Source organism: Rhinolophus sinicus, chromosome 3 (genome assembly GCF_057876585.1).
Source record: "Rhinolophus sinicus isolate RSI-liver-muscle chromosome 3, RSI-T2T, whole genome shotgun sequence".
NCBI lineage: Eukaryota > Metazoa > Chordata > Mammalia > Chiroptera > Rhinolophidae > Rhinolophus > Rhinolophus sinicus.
In genome coordinates, this window is record NC_142503.1 from 48,229,109 (window position 1) to 48,254,185 (window position 25,077).

General features: G+C 35.8%; 2 protein-coding genes across 6 annotated transcripts in view; one reads left to right on the top strand and one right to left on the bottom strand.

Moving 5' to 3' along the window:
• Positions 1-20,754, bottom strand: part of CERT1 (ceramide transporter 1) — a 95,849-nt gene extending 75,095 nt beyond the window's left edge. The window contains exons 1-3 of one of the 3 annotated variants that reach the window (XM_019728139.3): positions 20,657-20,754; positions 20,013-20,409; positions 13,962-14,096 (exon numbers count right to left, since the gene is read on the bottom strand). In XM_019728139.3, the coding sequence (XP_019583698.3) occupies positions 13,962-14,096; positions 20,013-20,409; positions 20,657-20,739 (615 nt within the window). In that variant the 5' untranslated portion in view covers positions 20,740-20,754. Of the gene's footprint in view, positions 1-13,961; positions 14,097-20,012; positions 20,551-20,656 lie in introns of those variants that run through there. The other 2 variants (XM_074328817.2, XM_019728140.3) reach the window with 2 other exon arrangements.
• Positions 20,670-25,077, top strand: part of POLK (DNA polymerase kappa) — a 66,357-nt gene continuing 61,949 nt past the window's right edge. For 2 of the 3 annotated variants that reach the window (XM_019728136.3, XM_019728138.3), the window contains exon 1: positions 20,685-20,802. The gene's annotated coding sequence lies outside the window, so the exon portion shown is untranslated. Of the gene's footprint in view, positions 20,803-25,077 lie in introns of all 3 variants that reach the window. The other variant, XM_019728137.3, reaches the window with a different exon arrangement.

Here is a 25,077-nt window from a genome sequence, read left to right on the forward strand (position 1 = left end):
GCCTTCTAAGGCTGCCTGATTCTGTTTCCCTACTTCGATCCCTGACTCCTAAAGTTTATTCTTAACACAACAGCCAAAAGTGATCTCGTTACACACAAGAGGTCTTAGGAACAAGCTCAAGCCTCCACTAACTTCCCATCTCACTCAGCATAAAAGCCAAAGTCCTTAAAATGACCCACAAGGCTCTACACAATCAGGCCCCACAACCTGTCTGCCTTCTTTTTCTACTACTCTTCACCTTGTCTACTCCACTCCAACCACACAGATCTCCTTAGTTTTCCTTCAATCAGTCGGGGCTTTACAACTGCTACTTCTTCTAACCCACTCACCTCTTCCCTGATTCCTTTTCCTCCTTGAGATTTCTACTCAAATACTCCATTTTACCTATTATATCCCCCCACAACACACACATTTTTACATCTCTGAAATAAGGATGTGACTTACAAATGATATTAACTAGAATTGGCAATGTGACATATAAAATAATAGTGAATCTTACATTGGTGGGATCAAACTCATTAACATATGGTACTACTTTGCCAAAGAAACCTCCCAGATCACCCTGTAATAGAAGATAAAACAACAAAAGCTATTTAATAAAAACACAAAAATGTGTTTGTTTAAGAAAACAAAACCTGAGAACAGATTCTTAGACAAGGTAGTCTGAATAACTTCATGGCCCTCAATTGGGTAATGTCGTCCTCAACCCTTTCTCTTTTTTTGTTTGTAAACCTAACTTGCAGAGCTTTAGGAAAATATATAATAAAACAAATCATAAGTATTCAGTATTAGTTTCAACTTTTTTCATTTAACATATTGACATGATGTACCCTCTGGGTAATTTATCTCTTATTTTCATCTCAATTTTGGGAATTTATGAATAAACAAAACCCTGCTTTCAATTTTTTACTTTTAAATAAAGCCTGCAGCATGATCCAGGCAGGCCCCAATTTCTTAATTTTCTTTTCTTTTTTCTTTTTATTAGTCCAATTTCTTAATTTTCAATGTACTTTAACATCTAACCTTGTGCTGTCCAATACAGCAGTCATTAACCATGTGTGGCTAGTTTGAACTGAGACGTACTATAAGTATAAAATACTCACCGGATTTTTTTGTTTTTAAGATTTTATTGGGGAAGGGGAACAGGACTTTATTGGGGAACAGTGTGTATTTCCAGGACTTTATTGGGGAAGTGTGTTTTTCCCAGGACCCATCAGCTCCAAGTCAAGTTGTTGTCCTTTCAATCTTAGTTGTGGAGGGCGCAGCTCAGCTACAAGACCAGTTGCCATTGTTCAACCTTAGTTGCAGGGGGCGCAGCCCACCACCCCTTGCGGGAGTCGAACTGATAACATTGTGGTTGAGAGCTCGCCCTCCAACTAACTGAGCCATCCAGCCGCCCAGAAGCTCTGTGGCAGCTCAGCAGCAGCTCCTCTTCTAGTTGCAGAGGGCGCAGCCCACTGGCCCATGTGGGAATCGAACTGGCAACCCTGTTGTCCAGAGCTCACGCTCTGACCAACTGAGCCACGCGTCCGTCTGTCACTGGATTTTGAAGACTTGGTACAAAACAAAAAATGTAACTATCTCAGTAATAATTTTTATGACTATATCTTAGGATGACATAAAACATTTTGCTGGATATTTTATGTTAAAATTAATTCACTTGTTTCTCCTTTTTTAATGCGGCGACTAGAAAATTTTTTATTACACATGTGGCTTGCATTTATGACTCATTATGTTTCTATTGAACAATCATAATCTAAATCATCCATTCATTTATTTATCTATCCATGTAAGCAACCAACCAGTGACATATTTATGAACACCTGTGATTTACCAAGCACTATTCAAGTTACTGAGGATACAGTGGTGGGGAGGAACTGGCATGGTCCTTAAATTTGCAGAGATCACATTAACCAAATCATCACATAAGAAATGTAAAACTTCAACTGTAACAAGCCATAGTTAAGAAAGGTACACCATGTTCAAAAAGTCTATAATAAAAGGAAGTAACCTAGTCAGGGGAGGCTTCCAACGAAGTAACACCTCAACCAAGAGACGAAGCGTGAAATGAACAAAGGAGGAAAGAAAGGAAAAACATTCCAGACAGCAAAAAAAAAAAAAAGCACACGTAAAGATATATGGTAGGAAAGAACAAGTCTAGATAAGACACTGAAAGAAGTATTCCATGACTGGAGGTGACACCATGAGAGGGAGTCTGCTGAGAGATGAGGTTTAAGAAGAAGGCAGACCATACAAAACCTTATAACCCAGGAGAGCCTGAGGCATGGAAGAGATAGTATAATGCATTCTTTCTTTTCTTCACTGGACCTGAAATACTTCATTTCATTTTAGAAATTTAGATAATAATTCTTTCATCTCAAATTACTTGAAGACATCAATAATAAATTCAAATTAAACAAAATTCTAATGCTAGAAAAGTGTTCTGTGTGGCCCTGTGTAATGCAAAGGGATTCGTGTATGCCTGTGCAAACCTCATGAAACTTTTGGACTCCTCAGGACAATGTTTTCAAAAGTACAAAACAAAACACTTAAGGTTATAATGGAAACCAATTATACAAAATTCATAATAAAAAATTTTAAATTAAGATATAGTAATACGTGTTAATTTATAGTATTAACAAATTAATATCTAGTAGCAGGTAGAGATATTTTGAGCTATCTGCAATATGTGTAATGCCATATAATTATTTGTAATTTCTGTTGGTGAAAAAGTCACAGATACTGACAATATTACTATTATTTGTCTATATTAACTAAAGAAATGCTAAATTTTCAGTTACATGTTTTACAAATCCATGTGTACTTGTTATGGAACTTTTTCTGGCAGTGGCCTACAATTAAGAAGAGGATCATCTACCTGTTCCAAGTATCATAAAAAGCAAACTTCTGCATTCGATTACATTTCCTATTATGAGATAACTGCACTATTTCAGACTAAAAGAAGCTTTAATAAGGAAATTAATATAAACCAACATCATTTGAGAGGTTGAACTCTGCCCAAAATATATTTTGGCCCCAAATAACTTTATTTAGCTTCAATAATCTTCTTGAATCATTCTGAATAACACCTGACAATTTCTGAAAATCAAATCCACACCAAAAATATAAAGATTTGCTATGATTCAACTGACAGATTTTAAAGAAAGCGTTGTGCCAGGCACTGGAAATCATAATCCAGTAAAGAAATCTTCATTCAAAATAATGTGATGGCAGAGTCCCCAATATATATTTGTGTAATGATAACACTACTGAAGTGTTACAGAACTTTGCCAGTACTTATTTGATTATAATTACTTTATGATCGAAGCATATTTTAATGACGTTAACTTAGCATATAAAACTGATTCTTTCCAAGTCTTCTAAATAGTAAAAACTATTTAGTAACTTGAAAATATTCATGTCTTCTCCAAAAAAGATTTACTTTTACATTGAACTTGCAAATATAACAGGGATCTGTTTTAATAAGCAGTCTACATAATTCTAGGTGCAAACCGAAGTTAGGGAACAATTGTACTAATGGAAATCCTTCCACCTTGAAATAAGAGTGGGCAATTACTATTTCTCTTGTAATATGAATCAAAGGCACAAAACAAGATAAAAGCACATATATGAAAAGGTTAAATATATAATATAAGGTAGTATTTAGGCTATAAGATTAGTGTGATGACTAAAGAAGAGGACATGCAAAATACCCAGCATAATGCTTTCCATGTAATAGTTGCTCGGTCCAATTTTTTTGTTTTTTATTCTTATAGTTAAGACAAAAAGATGAAATGATTCACTGAAACGTTGTGGCCTAGGTTAGGCCCAGAGGAAAGACAGACTTTTGATAGTGGAGGAGGGGAAAGACATTCTATAATAGATAATGGACAATTTAAACAGTTAGATAAGCAGCCAAGTTGGTATAGGTTCATTCGTTTTCATAACTATTCCATTTCTGAGACAATCACTATACTTAACAGTTTCCCAAAGTCTGAACCTTTTATATCCATTGTCCATTTAGATTGCTAGCACCAATAGCACAATAGCAACTTCTTTGCCTTTATGTATGACTCCATTCATTTAAATATCAGATCAACTATCAAAGTACAGGGAGTAAGCAGTTAAGAAAATGAAATGTAATAAACCACCTGTCATATCTGTTGTTTACTTGAGCACAGCTCTTTTTCTTGCTTTAGAAGAATGGTTCTCAAACTTGAGTACGCATCGAAATCATTGAGGGTTTGTTGAGAAAGAAGACTGGACCTCATTACTCAGAGTTTCTGATTCATTAGGTTTCGGGTGGGGCCTGATAATTTTCATTTCTAACAAGTTCACAGCTGAAGCTACTGGCCTGGAGATCATAGTTTGAGAACAAAGTCCTCTGCCATGTCTTCCTCTTTCTTATTTTAATACTTCCTTGTTTTCATGTGGCACGTTTTCAAGAAAGGTTTGTTGAATGTTTGTGTATTTTACTTTTTATTATGGGAATTTTCAAATATATGCAAAAATAAAAAATAAGATAACGAACGCCACATACCACTATTTAGCTTCAACAGTTAGTCATTAACTCATGGTCACTCTTGTTTTAACTATACTCCTCCCTGCACCCTCCACTTCTGCCAATACATCTCCTCTCAAGTGGATTATTTTGAAGCAAATTCAAAACATAATTTCATCTGTAGATATCTGAGTTGTATCATTAAAATAAGATCTTTTAAAAAACCAGAAGGAGTAACTTTTTTGAGACCTTTGTATTTTAAAATGCTTTCACCTGACTTTGTATTTGCTTAGTTGTTTGGCTGGATACAGAATTCAGTGTTGAAAATAATTCTTCTTCAGAAAAATGAAGGCATGGCCCCATTGCATTTTACCCTCCAGTATTGCTCTTGAGAAGTCCACAGTCATTTTGAATCTTTATGCTTTATTGTGATCCATTTTTTTTCCCCCTCTGGAAGCAGCCAGGATCTTCTTCCTTCTCAGTTGTCTGACTCGCCACAAAGATGTGTCTTTAATATGAGTCTTTTTTCAACTATCATGCTGGGCCTTCGTTGGCTTTCCAATGTGAAAACTCATGTCCACTATTTCTATAAATTTTTCTTGTATTCTTTCACTGATGATTCCTTCTTTCTCTGTTCTCTCTTCCTGGTGCTGCTGTTGTTCAAACATTACAACTCTTGGGATGGGATGGAGTGAAGTGAGAGCTCAGTATCCAGTTTGCATACCTCCCTTAATTCCCCTTTCTTCAGTATGATTCCCGGCTTTCAATTGTTTCTAGTGCCTATTCCCCTACTCTTTAGCCCAGAGACCACTACTTTATCTTCTCTATAAACCTCTGATCTTTTGTCAGGTGAGGGATTGGGCAATCAACCAACTGCCCAGAAAGAGTGAAGGAAAAAAATCTGGGGATCTGACTGCTTCTTAAACTGATATTCAATGTATCCTCACTTTGAACAACTTCCACCCCAAAATTCTTATTTCAAGAGGTATCTGGTACTGTTACAGTACTATGTGATTGAGATGTAAATCTAGTTCTAAGCTTTCCCAACTGATTGCTTAGGATTTGAGTTTCTCAGATGTAGTAACTCACTTAGCCCCTGTCCGTATGTTTTCCAGCTTCTAAAATGCTATCTTCTATTGGATAGCATTTCTCACCTTTTGGGTTAAAAAAATTTTAACCCCTTAACTACTTTTTTTTTGTGGGGAAGGAGATAAAGTAGAATCACCTTTACCCGAATTAATTTCCTAATGTTGAAAAAGCCAAATGAAATCACTTGAAGTCTTTCACAACAGGAGACAACTCACTTTATGCTTTACATGTAAGTTTCCAGGAATCATTACCCAACCCTGTCTCCAGCCCTCAATACATTATCACTTTAGAGATCTCCTTAATTTTTGGATGAGCTTCAACTGGTCATGGTTTCTTAGTCTCTTAGTTCCTTATAGTAAATTTGTAAGTGGTCTTTTAAAAATGATGTATCCTCACTAGTGGAACAGTACATTTTTAAAAGAAATACTTGTTGGATAACATATAGTCTCTAACCTGGGGACCAATAGAAATGTCTCATTCTCTATCAGCCATGGTTTTCTTCCTTTAGTGAAGAGGTCAAACCTACATAGCACTCACTCCAATGCAGAAACTCAACATCAGTGCAAACTTCCCTGGTGAATTCACCACATGATGAGTTGTTAGGAGGTAATTTAAAGTCTAAGGCTTTGTTACTCTAATTAAACAACAGTATGCCACTGTAAACGCAAACTAAAGTTTTAAAAAATTGTGAGAAACGTTGCCTCTACAAATAACCTAGGAAAAAAACTAGTAATAGTGTTGGTATCTTTGTAAATTACACTAGGAAATTAACAGCATTTAAGGGCTCCTAAGAGCCCTTAAACTAGCCCAGTAAACTATGCATTCAGATACAATTTTCTGATTATGATTTTTATAGACAAAAATCAATCAATCTGCTGGGCTGAGAGAAAATATTTGCCAAACACATGTCTGATGATAAAATACATAAGTTTGATAAAAATTATGGTATCTGGAATATAGAAAGAACGTTAATAACGCAATATTAAGAAGACAAACAGAAACAAAAGATTTGGACATATCACCAAAGAGATACAAATAACAAGCAGATTAAAAGATGTTTAACATCATAAGTTAATAGGAAAATGCAAATTGAAACAATGAGTTATCACTGTATACATGCTAGAATGGTTAAGATAAAGAAAAAAAAGCAAGTGCTGACAAAAATGTTGAGCAACTGGAATTCTCAAACATTGTTGGTAGGGAATATAAAATGGTACTGCCACTTTGGAAAACAGTTTGGCAATTTCTTACAAAGTTAAACTTACATTTACCATATGACCCAGGAATCCCATTCCTAGGTATCTACTCAAAAGAAAAAAAGTCTATTTACTCAAACCCTACATGCGAATGTTTATAGCAGTCTTACTTATGGTAGCCCAAAATTAGAAACAAATACATATCCATTAAGTGGCGAATGGATAAACTATGGTACAGTGGAATAGTACTCAGTAATAAAAAGGAACAAGTTGGAGATACAAGCAACATGAATTACTCAAAAGCATTATGCTAACTGAAAATCCAGACACAAAGTGCTACATACTGTATGATTCCATTTATATAACATTCTGGAAAAGGCAAAACTACAATAACAGTAGTTGCCAGAGGTTGGGCTGGGGGAGGGGTAACTACAAAAGGGTAAGAGAACTTTCTGGGGTGATGGAAATTGTCTATATCCTGATTGTTGTAGTGATTACATGAATGTATATACATTTGTGAAAACTATTAACTGTACACTTAAAAAAGGTGAATTTTACTGATATAAATTATACCTCAATAAATCTGATTTTTAAAAAGGTACAACATGCCATTAAAAAAAACAAAACACCAACAGACAGAGGAACAAGGTAAAAACAATCTGTCAGGAACATGCAGTAAGCACATAAAAAGTAAATTGCTTATACATACACACACACACACACACACACACACACACACTCTCTGAAATAAACCACCTGGTAGATGGAACACGCTTATAGGAAATGCATGAGAATCTGTTCAAATATGACATGCCACATACCCTGGCTCTAAAAAGTCACCTGTGTCTTTGCGTCCTATAATAAAAGGCTTTGCCAGCTTCTCCTCCTCTTTCTTTTCTTAAAATTGTAGGCTTTATTTCTAATACATACATTTCACAAAATAAAGAAATTTGAGTGCCTACTGTGTACCAAGAACTCTGCTAGTGCTTTTACGTTATTTCATTCAATACACATAATCATCCCATGCCTAAGTATCACCCCACCTTTAACCAGTTAAGGAAGGTGAAGCTCAGAAAAATTTAGTAATCTTCACAAAGGTACCTCTGGTCATAAGAAGCAGAGCTAAGATCTAAACTTACTGTGTTTCCCCGAAAATAAGACTTAACTGGAAAATAAACCCTAATATGATTTTTCAGGATGACATCCCCTGAACATAAGCCCCAATGCATCTTTTGGAGCAAAAAATTAATATAAGACCCAGTTCTATTTTCAGGGAACCACAGTAGGTATGACTTCAGAACCCCTGAATAATATTTTAAGCACTTTGGATATTAAGCTAAAATGCTAAATAAAAACACTAAATAAAAACTGGTGTATGTGAAACTTAAAAGACATTCAGAAAAACTATGAAAACAAGCCTCTTACTATTTCAAGCAGGCAAATCTAAAAAATTATGTATATTCCTTGTTTTAAGGAAATTTGAACGCTAAAATACAGACCATATTTATTACAGATTTAACACAAGACGTTAATAATATATCACAAATTTTAAAGAGTTGCTTTATAAATATTTAACAGTTCTGTTCCTACAAGTCTTAACATAAAATAAAATGCATCTATACACATTTTTCCTATGCTCAGTGACATGTGATTAACACCAGATGGGAATTAGGAGACTTGGGTTCTAGTCTTAACTCTGATGCTTTGTGTTACAGGTTTAATTGTGTGCTCCCTAATTTACATGCTCAAGCCCTAAGTCTGTGTACCTTAGACTGTGATTTTATTTGGAAATAGGGTAACTGGAGATGTAATTAATTAGGATGAGGAGGTCACACTGGAGTAGAACAGGCCCCTAATCCAATATGACTGGTGTCCTTATAAAAAGGGGAAAGTTGGAACACAGATACATACACAGGGAGAAGGCTACATGAACACGAACGCAGAGACTGGAGTAATACATCTATCTATAAGCCAAAGAACACCAAAGATTGGGAGCAAATCACCAAAAGCAACAGAAGGAACCAACCCTGACAAAACCTTAATCTGGACTGCTATGCTCCAGAATTGTGGACAATAAATTTCCTGGCTTTAAACCACCCAGTTCTTTAAACCACCCAGTTTGAGGTACTTTGTTAAATTGTAACACTAGCAAACTAACACATTTTGTAATGATATAATTTGGAGTAAGTTATTTCAACATTCTAGGTCCTACACTTTAACAGGTATCCTTTTGATATTTTCCTTCTTCCAAAACTTCTTAGCAAATATTTTAAATACTTCCTACTATATTCAAATTACTCAAGTTACATTATTAGAGTTACATTCAAGTTACCTAAGGATGGAAGACAGTATTTTCAAATGAACTGCTAAACAGATACTAGTTTCTCAAGGCATTAATCTTACTAGTGTAAGATTCTAATTTCTTTAGAAATTCACTGGCAAATGCTCCTCAAATGAGAATTATCAACTTGTATCTTATCTAGTGCTTTTACATGTGGCATATGCCTTCCTCTCTTCCTTCCTTACTAATATAGTTCAATACAGCAAAACTGCATACTTGATAAAAGGCCAACTCTTGGATTTCTTATTAATCTGGAGTTGTTTATATAAAAATTATTCATGGCAATACTCATCTTTGGTGATATCCGATTTGATGAACATCATTCTATATCATAACATTTTATTTTACAATTCCACACTCAAAAACTTTTTAGATCTGACTACTCTTAATTTGGCACTTTAAAAAATTTTTATTTATTTTTATGGTTCTCTTCAATTTTGAACACTTCCTTCCCTTGCTTTTACATCTCTTTTGGCTTCTTTAAATTTGCCAGGGTCTTCCAACTACTTCTCTTCCAACCCTTAGTTACCTAAAGCTATTTGGCTTTGATTTTTTAAAAAAATAAAACAATACAGATTTTTACTGCCTTTGTTTTCCTTCTGAAAATATTAAAACATGAAATTGGTGAATAAATTTCTCTATAACCAACCTATGTTAAGAATTATAGGAATTCCACGCATTTGGTAAATAAAGAAGTTATACAAAATATTTGGTATACAAAGTCAGATACCTAAGGTGAGATTTGGGAATACAGAATTTATGCATACCATTTCTAAAGGCATTATTATTTATTTCCATTAAACAAAAAAATCTCTATCTACCTAATTTCTAAAACATTTCTAATCTCAGTAACTGCAAATAAACTACTTCTTTAATCTACACAAAGGGATCTTTAGCAGTTTAAGGAATTGGTTGACGAACTATTAGCAATACAATTTTAAACATGGTACAAAAAGAAGGAATAGACAAACCAATTGAAGAGAAGAGGAGTCAAGAAACAACCTCAATAAACATAAAATATAATAAAGGTGACATTTCAAACCAAGAGAGAAAAGGTGAGTTATTCAATTAATAGTATTAGAATACACGGTTAGTCATTTGGAAAAAAAAATAAAAAGCTAAATCCCCAGATCACTCCTTACACTAAAGTTAACTCCCACAGGAATCAAAATTCAAATGTAAATCATAGTTGAAAATATAGCTACATTTATTTAGAGTAATAGTCTTTGACAGGAAACACCTATATAAACACAACTAAATACAGACAGCATAAAGAAAAAGATCAACAAGGGTATATAAAAATTTTAAATTTCTGTAAGGCTTAGAAAGACTATAACACAAGAAGAAATAGAGAAATGACAACGTGGGGAAATATTTGCAATAAATATGACAATAGGCTGATTATCATGATATAGAGAGGTTTTACAAATCAATAAGGAAAGAAATGTGCAAAGAGATGAACAAGCAATTGGAAGAGGAAAAAAATGTAAATGGGTTATGAACATATGAAGTTACTCAACCTCATGAATAAAAAATGCAATTTAAAATAAGATACCATTTTTATCTAGCAGTTAGACAAATACTTTAACATTTGCCAAAATCCAGTGTCTTCAAATATTTGAGGGTATGGAGAAATAGAAACACTCATACACTACTGTTAGGAGTGAAAAGTGGTATTCTTTTGAAAGAGCATTGACAATAACTATACAGAAAATTTTGTTCCAACAATGTTTGCAGTGAAACAAGACATTATCTAAATGTCTCCCCGTACCTCCCCCCCAAAAAAGAAGAGCTTAAATACTTCATTAGAACTGATGGTCTGGCTAGGTCTTATTTTCAAAGAAACATGGTATATGGCAAGTTTTGAAGCAGGGACTGGGTCTTAAGCAAATAACTATTAAACTATAATAATTGAGACATTCAACTCTCTTTCTACAAACATTTATTCTCCATACAGATGGTTCATTTTTCACAAAGTGAAGGAGTACTGTTTTTCTTCTCACTCACTCACTTCCAACTCTTCATATTAAGAATTTCCAGGTAACAAATAAATTCTTGCAGAATACTTTGTTCTTTGAAAGTATTTCACCCAATTTATTACTGCATAGCCAAAGAACATTATTTGAATAAATTAAGAATGATTCAATTATTAAACTAAAATAAGAGTGACCTAACAATGAATTTAGGTTGTATCAGAAAAGATGGGCTCAGACACTAATATATGTTAATGAATGGTTATAGTAAAATCACAACTCTTCAAGTCCTGATTTCTGCATATATGAAAACTATCAATTTCATAAGTGTCATGTGAGCAAATTCAACATTGATATTTATTCTTTGTCTTCGGAGATGAAGTGACATATATAATGGCCCATATTTAAGAAAAGAAAAAGATGCCCACTTAACAAAGAAGATCAGTATCACATTTTAAAAATTTAACTCAAGTACATACCATTTTTCCCTGAAAATAAGATCTATCTGGACAATCAGCATTAATGCGTCTTTTGGAGCAAAAATTAATATAAGATCTGGTCTTCTATCATATATAAGACCCAGTATTATATGACATTATATTAATTATATTTATTATATATATTATATATTAGACCCGGTCTTATAGCAAAATAAGACCGGGTCTTATATTAATTTTTTCTCCAAAAGATGCATTAGAGCTGATTGTCTGGCTAGGTCTTATTTTCGGGAAAACACAGTATTCTATTTGTAAACTTCATTCTGATAAGCTCACTAAATTCAGTTATATTTAGTAATTTGCTTGGAATATATAACAATGATCTGTAAGCAAGGAACAGATTGAAAGCTGAAGGAATTCAGGAATATAAATGCTAGTGTTTCTCATTACCACCTGTTCCACTATATCTAAGACGACCACTCAGATTCTGCTGCCTCACTGATCTTTTTACCTTCTCTACTGCTACTTAGTCTAGTGAACACTTCCATGAGGTCTCTTCCTAATCTCTCCTTTCAGAGTATTCAAGTTGTTTCACTTTCCTACCTATTTCTTTGACCATGTACCACAGTGAAAATTCTGCATACAAATACAGGTATAACAACAACAAACTCTACAAAGAACACATTTTTTCCTGAGAAGACACAATGTGAATGATTATTAAAATTTTTTCTTTTGCTCAAATAAGCCATGCACTATTACAATCAACCATAATTCAAGACAGAATAACTATATTTAACTCTACACATAAACTAGCATAGTACCCTAAGTAAACAAAAAAGATAACATTTCATTCCTTCCTATTTTCACACCAGCCACTAACATATTATTTTCAAAGAGTCAAGCATTGAAATTAACAAACATATGTCAATATGCAAAAGGAGGGGAAGAACGTAGGAAAGACACTTCAAGAAAGTACATTGCTACCCAATATTCTACCCTCTAGTATAAGTAACATTCCATCTTAAGCAAAAATACCCCAAATACTAAACTATATACAATTTCAAAATACACTATAATCTACCACGTACCAATCAAAATAAATATTGAGCCTTTATGTTCAACATATTTTTTTAAAATTGTCCCTAAGAATGGAAAGTAGTTATTTTCATTCTTAACACTTCCAAACAATTCCTCCATTAAGTTTTTCCATCTCAATATTCAACTAAGCTTTTGTTTTCAAACTATGAATGTCCAAAAGTGGCAGAATGTATGAAAAATTATAGTAAAATAATGTAAGGTTTTTTTTAAATGTGTAACATAAACATATGTAAGTCAGATATAGATATCAACACAGATCCGAAGTACTTTTCACTTTTATAAGCAATATAAATTCTGTCATAATGTGAATTCTATTTGAATGTATCAGTAAAAATCTATGATTAAGTTTTAATATCCCCATTGTTAAGATTTTTAACTACATTAGCTACCTTAATTGACCTCCATTTAACTGCCTTAACTAACACTTTTTTACCCCTTTATTAAATATGCAATGATATTCTGACCACTCTCAACTAGTATACTATTTTTAGTATATTCTGGCACTTCTGATCTCACTAGTTGCGTTATATGTTGGTTGTTTCCAAACCTGTTTATGCCAGTTTATGTGTTGTACTCCTTACATAATTTAATTAAATATTATGTAAGTGTATGGAATACAAGTGCAAATAGAGATTTGTTTCTACGTAAACTAAGTTGATTACTCAATAAAGGTGAGTCACTTTTTCAAAAGGTATTACATTAGATAAAGGTGAGACATCTGTAAAATAATAGGAAAAATCATGAAGAGCCAGAAAGACTCTATATTTAGGGTTTTTCAAAAGTATCTTTAAGCTTTTATTCCCCTGCAGAGAAATCAAAACTGGAAATTGCAAATCATGCATTATGGATATAGTTTACACAAGAACAACTTCTCTCAACTTTATATTCAAAGAAATAGTGTTCGCTCTACATCAAAAAGTTGTTGGCAAGTAAACATAGGTTTACATATTTTAAGTCAGAATTTTAAAATGTTAACATGCTTTTTTTTAATTTTCCCGCTTTAATGTTTTCAATAACCTTCCAAGTAACTGTCCCAATCTCAATAGATATGAAGCCTTCCAACATCTTTCTTTCTGAAGGCCTTGTTTAAGGGCTTGCTATACCAAGTAGATAATTACATGTCATTATTAACAGTATGCAGTAATAAACACTCTAAAATAACTTTATGGAAGAAAAGTATTAGACTGTATGCTCCACAAGGGCAATAATATTTATCTGTTTTGTTCACAGATATATGCCAAGCACTTAGAACAGTTCCCAGTGTGTAGTTGATGCTTATTTATGTATTTACTTATTTATTATTTGTTGAATTAGAACAAAACTTACCGTGATGACAGCCTTGCTAAGACAGATGGATCCTCTGCAGCCATACTCTGTCTCATCTTCAGATTTATAGTAACTCAGAGTATTATTTTTCAAAACTACCCAACGGTCCTGCCACCCATGAATGTAGTTTGTCCACTGGGGGAAAAAGGGGAGAAGAAAACAAACAACAAAAAGTCAGTATTTTAGAAATCCAAATTTTCTGAAATAGCAATGAATCTAACTTTAAAAGCAAAATGTGAAAAGTTCAAATGTAATTATAAACAGTAAAAATGACTATTAAAAGGGGAAAGTTGATGTTTTCTAGATTGTATGATTTTCAGTAATTCTTGCAGTATTATATATATATAAATTTACATATACAAATAAAATACATATAATAAATATAAATAGATATAAATAAAATATAAAATTTTCTTCTAACATTTGAGGAGTACAACAGAAGTAGATTTCAGTTAAAAAATTCTGCTTTCTTTCTGCATAGCAAAGGAAATCAACAAAACAAAAAGACAACCCACCAAATGGTAAAAGGTATTTGCAAATGATACTTTCAATAAGAGGTTAATATCAAAAATATATAAAGAACTCCTAAAACTCAATACCAAAAACAACCCGATTAAAAAATGGGCAGAGGATCTGAACATTTTTCCAAGGAAGACATACAGATGACCAACAGACACATGAAAAGATGTCTACATCATTAATTGTAAGGGAAATGCAAATCAAAACCACAATGAGATGCTACCTCACACCTGTTAGAATGGCTATTATCAAAAAGACAAGAAATAACAAGTGCTGTAAAGTTTGTGGAGAAAGGGAACCCTCATACACTGCTGGTGGGAATGTAAATTGGTACAACCATTATGGAAAACAGTATGGAGGCTCCTGAAAAAATTAAGAATGGAATTACCACATGATCCTGCAATTCTTTTTCTGGGTATTTATCTGAAGAATATAATTAACATTAATTTGAAAAGACATATGTACCCATATGTTCATTGCAGTATTATTTGCATAGCTAACATATCGAAACAACCTGAGTATCCACTGATGGATGAATAGATAAAGATGTGGTGTATACACACACACACACACACACACACACACACACACACACACACACGAATACTACCCAGCTATGAAAAATGAAATCTTGCTGTTTGCAACCACATGGATGGATCTTGAGTGTATTATGCTAAGTGAAGTAAGTCAGACAGAAAAAGACAAAATCATGATTCACTAATATGTGTAATATAAAACAAAAAAGTAACAAATGAACTAACAAAACCAAACAAAAACAAACTCATAGATATAGATTTCAGAATGATGGTTACCAGAGGGGAAGGAAGGCGCAGGGAGAGAGAAATGGGTCAAGGGGATCCAAATATATGGTAACGGACAGAATTTATTTATACTTTTAATGGTGAGCATGCACTAGAGTATGCAGGTACTGAATTATAATGTTGTACACCTGTAATTTATGTTATAAACTAATGTTACCTCAATAAAAAATTAATTAAAAAAATTATTCTTTGTTCTTTGTGCTTTCATCCTCCCCTCCTCACCATCTTCACGACACTTAAATTGTTTTGGTCCCTGGCATAATTAACATATTCAATAGAAGTGTTAAGTTTGGTTACAGGCGCTCATTCTCCTACAAGTAATGCATGAAACCTAAATCAAAAGAAGTATGAAGCCTATCATGGCCAAAACTGTACTTCTGCTGTTAAATTATTCCTATACGAAGATTTCTGATGTTCGTAACTACATCAAAGTAAAAATACTAGATCATTAATCTTTAGTAACTCTACGTCAACTTCCTTTTTTCCTCACAGAACTCAGTATTTCGTATTTAAAATAGTTATTTTCCAAGTTTCACTGAGATCCATTTTTCAAACCCCAAAGTAATAGTACAAATATAAAACTGGTTTTCAAAAACATACTTGGATTATCTGTTTCTAGTTCATATAAACGGTTTCTGTGTTGCTGAAGTCTTGCTGCACACTGAAGATCACAATCAATAAACTTGCAACAGCAGAAATCCATCCTCTATGGAATTCTTGATTTTGCATATTTTTATGCTCTAGAGGTTGTAAGTATAGACAATTCCAAAACTATCTGCCAAAAACTAATTCAAAATGGATTGTTAAAAACACACATAGTGCACTGGCTCAGGCTCTTTACCCACTGAGAAATCTTTACTTTCCTATTCCCTAATTCAGCATATTTGAGATGGTTCAGGTCTTAAATCTTCTAAGCCCCATCTTTACGACCCCCTCCCTGAGAGCTCATCCTGCTGGCAATTTAACTCATTCTTTCTGACGGACTCCATAATCACCATTTCCTTATTTCTAACTCCCTGCAACTTACCACCACTTAGACTCCAACTTGAAATAATGATGCTTACAAACAAAATTGAATTTACCTTCTTCTGTCAGGTGCACTTCCTCCCTAAGTTCCCATTTCCTAGACTTCTGGACTATTAGTTGAAGACTATTTCCTTGACTTCTGCAGTCATTCAGACACAAACCTGGCTAAGGCTTTGTGTATTGTATGAACAGCGTAGGGAATACAAAATCAGAGACTCAACTGCTTTACTAGTTGTGTGAGGAGTTTTGACAGGCTATTTAACTTTTGTGAGCTTCAGTTCCTTTGCCGGTCATTTGAATGGCTGAATAAAATCATGAAGATGCCTACTATATTCATAGGAGATACTCAATAACTGATGGTTCCTTCTCAATCTTTATAGCCCATCACCAGCTCCTATTCCTCTTTCCTTCATATTAAACCTTTACATTTATCTCCCCTCCCTATTTTCAATTAATCCAATCAAATTATCAGGTTCCTGGATTTCTGAGAAGGGTCGATAATCTCACCTCTAGTATCTTCTGCTTTTTATTTCATAATTTACATTATCTTATTTATTTAGTAAGCATGTTTGCTTACTTATCTTACATATTAATCTCACTGAAACTTCAGCTCCAAAACTTACATGAACAACTCCCCATTGCCTATAAATTGTTTACACTGGCATACCTCATTCCTACCTCACTTTCAATTATTGCCCCTCAGAAGGCTAGTAACTGTGGGACTATAGTCAAGTTACTTACCCTGTTTCTCTGTTAAACTCTACCTCAGACTTGTTAAGATTAAGTAAGAACAGACTTAGAACACTGCCAGGCACATAGTACTTTCTAAGTTGGAGGCAGAGTTCCACCTAGCTAATGAAGCTTAACCTTCAGCTGAGCAGCTTACTAGAATAGACAGACTCCTTCCAAAGTGACAGAAGAGGCCCCAGCAATCTGCATCCACAATTTTATATTATTTTCTTACACAGGACCCAATAAATTATGTAAGTTTCAGCACACATTACTCAGTAAATGTTAAACTAGTATCAGACTTAGAAGGCAGATTTTTGCCTTTCTCTATCCTTGTAAGTTCCTTCATTCTTCCCACTTAACAAAGAGAGACAAGGCAATATGCTAGACACTGCAAGAGAACCCAAGATTTCTGCTCCCAACGTTCAGCAAGCTACATTTTTAAAAGGGGAAAAAAAAACCAAAAACACCTACCTTTTAAAATAAGAATGAGAAGTTACAAATAAAATGCTATGGGAATTCAGGGAAGGAGATCTGGAATGGTTGGTGAAATAAGAAAAGGCTTCATGGGAAGAACAGTACTTGAGTTGGACCCTAAAGATGGACAGAATTTTAGCCAACAGTTAGGTGTGTGGAGAAATAAAAGATATGGCAAACCTCAAAGGATGAGAATTCAGAAGAAGCTGGATGCGATTTATTTTACTCAGGCTTTAGTTGCTCTCAAGTCCTACTAAGGCATGAAGCTTTTCGCAACCATGTTTAATCCTGATATTTGTTAGAGTAAACTAGAATTATTGTCTATCCAGTGTTCCTGGACCCTATGTGCTTAAGAATAAATTCCATAGAAAAGATGTTTCATAAGTATTTTCATGTATTTTAGATTACCATATAGGAAAAAATAAACAACTTTGGACTGGTTTAAGAAACAAATCAAATTGGTAGTGGGACTTACCTAGATTACTCAACAGAAGGAAAAAAAAGATGCTGGGTTCTAACTTGTGCTTAAGTTACCAAATGAATACAAAGGGCTCAAAATATGTATTACTTTAAATTTTAAAACATGTATTAAATATAAAATACTCTTGATTAAAAAGTTTCCAGAAAACATTACATATAACCATAAATTGTTTTATTTCAGGGAAATAATAAGAATAATACCAAAACCTATATTCCTGTTGATCTAAGCATGCAACAAAACTGAAGTTACTTAACTACCACAGAAGTGGTCAAATACTACATTTCTATGCATTTAAATATCAAAGAGATATTCTCCCATTTATTCCACATTTCCGTAGAGTATACCAACTACACTGCTCTGCATAAGGTGAATACTCAGAGCACTAGTGACTCTTTCCGCCAGTTACAACAATCCCCAAAAAGTGTCAACAGATCAAAAGCACAGCCTGTTTTGTAAAATAACACTACCACAATACTAAATCTGAAAGTCTGCTTCTCATCTAATGAGAAAAGTGATGAAACTACCAGAACCACTGAAAAATAAAGAACCCATTTCATAACAATTCCACGTGAAAATGTATATAACACAATGTGTTCAATACAGATTCCTAAATTACAAGATACATTTAAAGAAAGCCTAGAGAGCTTCCGTTCACTGAAAACCTTTCAGTGAAATTCCAATAATGATCACAGTATTAACACACTGTAATTTTTCTACTATGTAAATAAGGGTTAACACTTATAAGCCTTAGTTCTGACATACTCATGCCCTTCTTAGGCCCGTTCTCATCAGCCTTTTGAAGACAATATAAAAACCTAACATGAAACAATTCCAAGATGTCCAAATGCTTAAGCCAAGTATGTATACTGGAAGCAGGGTGATTTCTTAATAGCCAGGAGCTGCACATGACCTAGTATCTCATGACCAGCTTGTTGAGAGGCTGGCCCCAGCTCCCCCTTCTCCAGGTTAATTGCTAGCTCCATCCATTTCTAAAAGTTTAACAGCAAGGGAGAAAGAAGTGGGGAAAAAAAAAAAGGCAATATGCATCTTCTCATAGCAACACTATAAAGAAAAAAAAACAAACACAAACAAAACCGCCAAACCCCCATGTACCAGCAAAAGATCACCCATCTTCCCTCTTGAAAAGGGCCTCATCCATTTTAACTAATTAGCCTAAGAGTCCTACAAATGACTGCTTTACTAACATTTTGAAAAAGGGGTTTTATAAAATACAGGAAAGGTAACGTCATTTCCTTACTCTGGCCCTCTGACTGCGAGAATATTTTATTATTAAATATTGTTCTTCTTTCTGAACTACAGGTTAGTCTCCATTCTGACATGCTCCAAGTTACTATGAATACAATTTTGTACCTATCACATGCCAATTCAATAGCTCTTTTCTGAACGGGGGTAAAGGGTGAGGGGAAAAGTACAAAAGATCTCATTGAGATCTCTCCCTACATCTAACCTGGCTGGCATAGTTCACCCCCTCAGATTTCAGCACCAAGTCTCCTTGCTCCGGCTGCTGTCTAAACAGCCGCGTCCCCAGAATCCCCCAACCCTATTCTGCTCGGCATACCCGGACTAACCTCGTTTGAGAGGATCGATTTACATCGTTCCCATACCCAGTTTTTCGAATACCGCTGTTGCCCAACCTGGATTCTTATGCCCGGGACAGCTGCCGCCCTCAGTTCCAAGTCATGGTGCGCATCGCGCTCCCAAACTGGATCTGGGGTTGGAACACGTTTCCCCGGTCCTCAGCGGATGCCGACCCCCCGAGGGCAGGCAAAGAGGTCAGTTCACTTTACCCCCTTTCCCTATTCCAACCCGTGGCCCCGGCACTCCTGCGGCAGAACTCAGCAACGCACCCCGGCACATTCCGCAGCCCCCGCCCGGGACAGTCCGTGCCTCCCGCCCAGCCCCACCCCATGCCCTCAGCGGTTCGCCTCGCGGCAGGTGAGTCTGGGCAGGGGGCCTTTGGCCCCGCGGGTTGCTCACCTTGCTAAGGACCCCGCAGCGCTCCACAGGCGGCCCAGACTCCGTCTCCGGATCCTCCTCCGAGCCCGACGAGTTCCAGCTCTGGTTATCCGACATGGGGGCGCGACAGACGAGCAGGAGACCGGCCCCCGCTCCCTGAGCTGCGCCGGAGGAGGCGTCCAGTCCCCGGAGTGAAACGTCGGAGGATAGCAAAGGGAAGAGTGCGCGCTCCGGCACCGGGGGGTGCTGGAAAAGGGACGAAGTCCACCCCACTCGCCGCCGCCGCCGCCGCGCCTGACACCGAGCGGACCCGGGAATTAAGACAAGCGGCGAAATAAGCCTGCCCTTCCTTCCGTCAGCCGCCGCCGTTGCCGTGACTCCTGCGCTGCGACTGGCGCCGCCACCCGAACTCACCCCCCTTGATGCCAATCTCAAACAGAAAAGGAAGGGGGAGGAAAAAGGGAAGAGAAAATCCAGCTGCAGAGACCCGGGTCCACTCACACCTCCGCTACCGCCGCCATCTTCCTGCCTGGCCCACTATTTACCCTCCCCTCCCCTCTGCCCTCCTCTACGTCTTCCCATTCTCCCCCAGGTCCCCGCCCCGTCCCCCCCCGCCAACGTCTGACGCAGCACGCCGAAGGCTTGGGGTCCCTCCCGCGCCCTACCTTCGGCCCTCCCGGGTGACGCAGGGTAGAGAAGTAGGAGGAGCGGAGACAGGAGTAGTGTTGGGGACGCTGCTGTCCTGCATTCTGGGAAGGACGCGGCTCCGCGTGGTCTCCTGGGAGTTGTAGTCGCGATCCTGAAGCAACTGGTGAGTGTTTCGCGCCGGGAAGGCTTGTCGCCTTGGGGACAATCAAGCGATGGGTGGGCTTCGCTTGACAGTTGCGTGACCGGTTCCCTCGGCCGCGCTTCTCTCTCTGCCTAGAGTGTTTGTGACGAACCGCCCGGCTTGCGCGGACGGACCTGAGGTAGCTCTCCGCTGAGGATGCCGGGCCTGCCTTCCATGGCGGCTTCCCGAAAGCCCGGGAGCATCTTGCCGCTGCTTGTCTGGGCGGGGAGTACTGGGTGCTTTCGTCTCAACGCCGGGCCGGAGGGTTGCGACCTCTCTAGTGACAAGGGGGTTTCTTTCCGCAAACTACCTCTGCAAATTTTGAAAAGCTTTCATCTCGCTCATTAGAAATTAGACTTCACGACGTTTCCCTCTTTTGAAGGAAGAATTTTCAGTTCCTTCTCATCAGAGCAAGCGCTTCGCGTTGTTAAGTTCCAGTTTTATTTTTGTGGAAGTAATTTTGAAGATGTCAGAGACTCAATCACGTTTGAAATTTTTAAAGTAAAATAGAGTGTGACATGATAGCCTGGAGTTTTCCCTTAGTTGTAAATGTGTGTCTTCCTAAGACCCAGGTTAACCATCTCTACCGACCTACCTCTCTATGAAAGATAGAAAAGTTATAAGCTTTTTTCTCTAAGAATGACCAAAGTGTAGTAGTCTTGTTGAATACTAAGGGATTAGGTAATAGGCTAGCTTTGTTTTAAGACCAGAATTAGTGGAAAGACCAATAGAAGATCTAACAGATCTTGTCTGGTCTTTTTGCATACATTATAAGGATGACTTCTAGGTCTTTAACTTTGTAGCTTAGCTTAAGGTCTTTCCTCTCGTTTGTTGCTTTTACAGTCTTGTCAATTTCTTAATAATTGCCAACAGTAAAATTCGTTATTAAAACAGAAAAAAAAAATACTTACTGCAGAGACGAGGAGATAGGAGTGAAATTTTGACTTTGGTGGAAAAGGCACAGTGGCCAGAAATAAGTCTGATAGGGATAGAGGCGATCTCACTGGGATCTTCAGGAAAAAAAAGGAATAATAGGAAGTGTCTCTGAGAAGTACCTCTCTTCCATTCCAAGATTGACACTTATAGATGCAGAATCTGTTGTAAATAGGTTACAAATTGTTTAAGGGGGGTGGGGGGTGGGAGATGAGGGTAAGGGGGATCGAATATATGGTGATGGAAGGAGAACTGACTCTGGGTGATGAACACACAATGGGATTTATAGATGATGTAATACAGAATTGTACACCTGAAATCTATGTAATTTTACTAACAATTGTCACCCCAATAAATTTAATAAAAAAAAATTGTTTTTCATTGTGAAATCAAGTGCTAATTGAAAGCCATTGAGATAAATAAAATCTTCAGATAAAGCTTTTGAAAACACTTTGTCAACATGTTAATGGAAACATAATCCCAAGGTTGTCATTCAAAAGAGAAAAACGAAAAAACCCACATAGTGCATTTTTTCCTCTTTATGGAATTACTGAATTATTTCTTTAGAATGTTGAATACCATAGCAATTAAGTTTTGCTTTGCCTCCCGATTACCTCATGTAGTTCGACTTCCTATTTCTGATATTTTTAAGCTGTAGGTGTTAAAATGTCATTAGTCCTGAGCAAATGATTGTGAATTGTTGAAGAATTCACAATGGGAGAATAGTATATGTTAATCTTTAAATTGAACTTTCTGTTGTATTTTATACATTTCTAAGTTGTGTGTGGCTGTAACCTCCCGCACTTAGATCACAACTACTAGCTCCTAGATCATTAAGGAGTCCACTTACTCAGTAGGAAATTGTTTCATTGTATTTAATACTAATATGAGAGAAATTGCCTTTTAAAAAAAGATTTTTTGCCACAATCTTCCTCTAAGTTTGTAAGACTATTTAAATTGTTTTTTAATTTTACAAATATTTTTGTGTGTTGATTACAATACCACATTAGAGGTTGGGATTCACTTCATTACTGTTAATGGGAAGAAACTGCAATACAAGAATAAAATACATGCGCTTTCTCTTTATTTTATAGTGAGAGTCTTACTTAGAGCCTTCCCCAACCCTCTTACAAATGTTCTATATTTTCTCACTTGGTAGTTTTTGTTTGTATGTTTGTTTTTTACTTTTAGAACATGAATCCACCTGGGATTTATTTTTGTATATGGAATGAGGTAGGAATTTAATTTTTTTTTAAGGACAGCGACTTGGTCCAACACTTTAGTGAATAGTCTATTCTTACCCTTATGTTTATGTGATATGCAAAATCTCTATATATGTAGGTCTATTTCTGGACTCCTTTTTTGTTGTTCTATTTGTCTATACTTACTTTGCTAATACCACACTGATTTAATTATTTTACTTTATACAATTTCTATGTATATAGTACCAAAATTCTCCTGATGTTCGTCTTCATTTGGGTATTTTTGTGTATCTTCTCTTCCAAATGAATTTTAGAACAGCTTGTCAAATTGCATAGAAAATTCTATGGGGATTTGGATTGAGAATGCACTTAATTTATGAAGAAAATGACATCTTTACAATATTAAGTCTTAGCTTTGGTCAGGCACTTTATATACCTGATCTGTCTTACTCCTTACAAACCATATAAAGTGAATGTTGTTGGCTTCATGTTAAAGAATTTGAAACTGAAGCTCAGGGAAACTAATGTACCCAGTGTCATATAGTTTCTAGGTGGCAGAGTTAGGATTTGAACAGATTTATATGATTTCGAAGATCATACCCTTTTCTTTGCTTCTGAATACTTCTAAAAGAGGGAATAATTGTGTAAATAAATAATATAAACTGTAGATAAGTATATCACAGCAACTATACTTTTAATTCAGCTAATGATTTTGAACATCATTCTTTTACCCTGCCCTTGCGTCTATGCTGTCTTATTTAACCCCAATGTAAAATTTATTATTTCTATTCTATTTCTAATATTTCACATGAAGAAAATGAACCACAGAGAAAGTAAAGAACTTTCCAAAGGTCATTCATACAGCTAGCAAAGAGCATAGTTGCAGTTTGAGCCCAAATATCCTGATTCCTGTGTTCATTCTCATCCCACTAGAGTTCTTCAGTTCCTCTTTTGTCTCCCTTCTTCCACCTCACTTCATTCTCTCACCTTTTATCACCACTAAACACCAATCCCCAAGCCTTCATCCTTGCCCTCCACTCCCACTGCCAAGACACAGCAGCCAAAAACCCAGAGATGTTGGAACTGAGACTGTTTGTAGTTTTACTGATCAGCAGGTAGAGGAATGAAGGGGAATATTTACTCTTGATGCTAGAACTTGATGCTAGAGCTGGCCAGGATGTCCCAAGTTAAAACTAAAATCATTCTGTAATTTTTAAAGATGATCCTATAAAGAGCCTTTATGAGTCAGCTCAGGCTGCCATAACAACATATGAGTACCACAGACTGGATGGCTCTGTTCCCTCCCTCCTCTTATAAGGACACCCATCCTGTTGGATTAGGGCCTCACCTTTATGACCTCATTTAACCTTAATTACCTCTTTATAGATGCTATCTCCAAATGCAGTCGCATTGGAAGTTAGGGCTTCGTGATGAATTTTAGTCCCTAACAGAGGTTACAGGTTCTATATTTCCACAGTATTTATTATGTTGATGATGCATTTTGAGTTAAATAGTCCTTTTTTAGCTAACCTGGGAATTTAATTGTTCCAAACTGAGATATAACCAGTTAAAAATTGGGGATTTACATAAGAAATGTGATTTTGGAATCTTAGAGATTCTAAACTATGAAACAGAGGTAATAATCTGTGAATAGCAACAGTCTTAAAACTAGAGGACAGATAACAAAATACGGCATGTGAATAACACAGCTGATATTTTTTCACTCTATTTTAATGTCTTTAATAATTAATTAGGTGGTGAAATTATGGACCACTTGAATTTTCTTTTTATACTGTTGTTTTTTTATGAAGACAAAATGTATATAGGTGTGAGTATATGTGTGTATGTGTATATGTGTCACTTTTATGATAGAAGAAAAGGTAATTATAAGTGATATAAATTAGTTAAGGATTTGTTAATCTCTCTACAGGCAGAGTCTTCTAAGTTAATTTCCACCATATACTTGTTGATGTCCCTGTTTTTCCACACATTTTCTACATCAAGAGAATTGATGATTGGAACATTTCTTTTCTTTCTTTTTTTTTAAATTTCTTTTTTAAATTTATTGGGGTGACAATTGTTAGTAAAATTACATAGATTTCAGGTGTACAATTCTGTATTA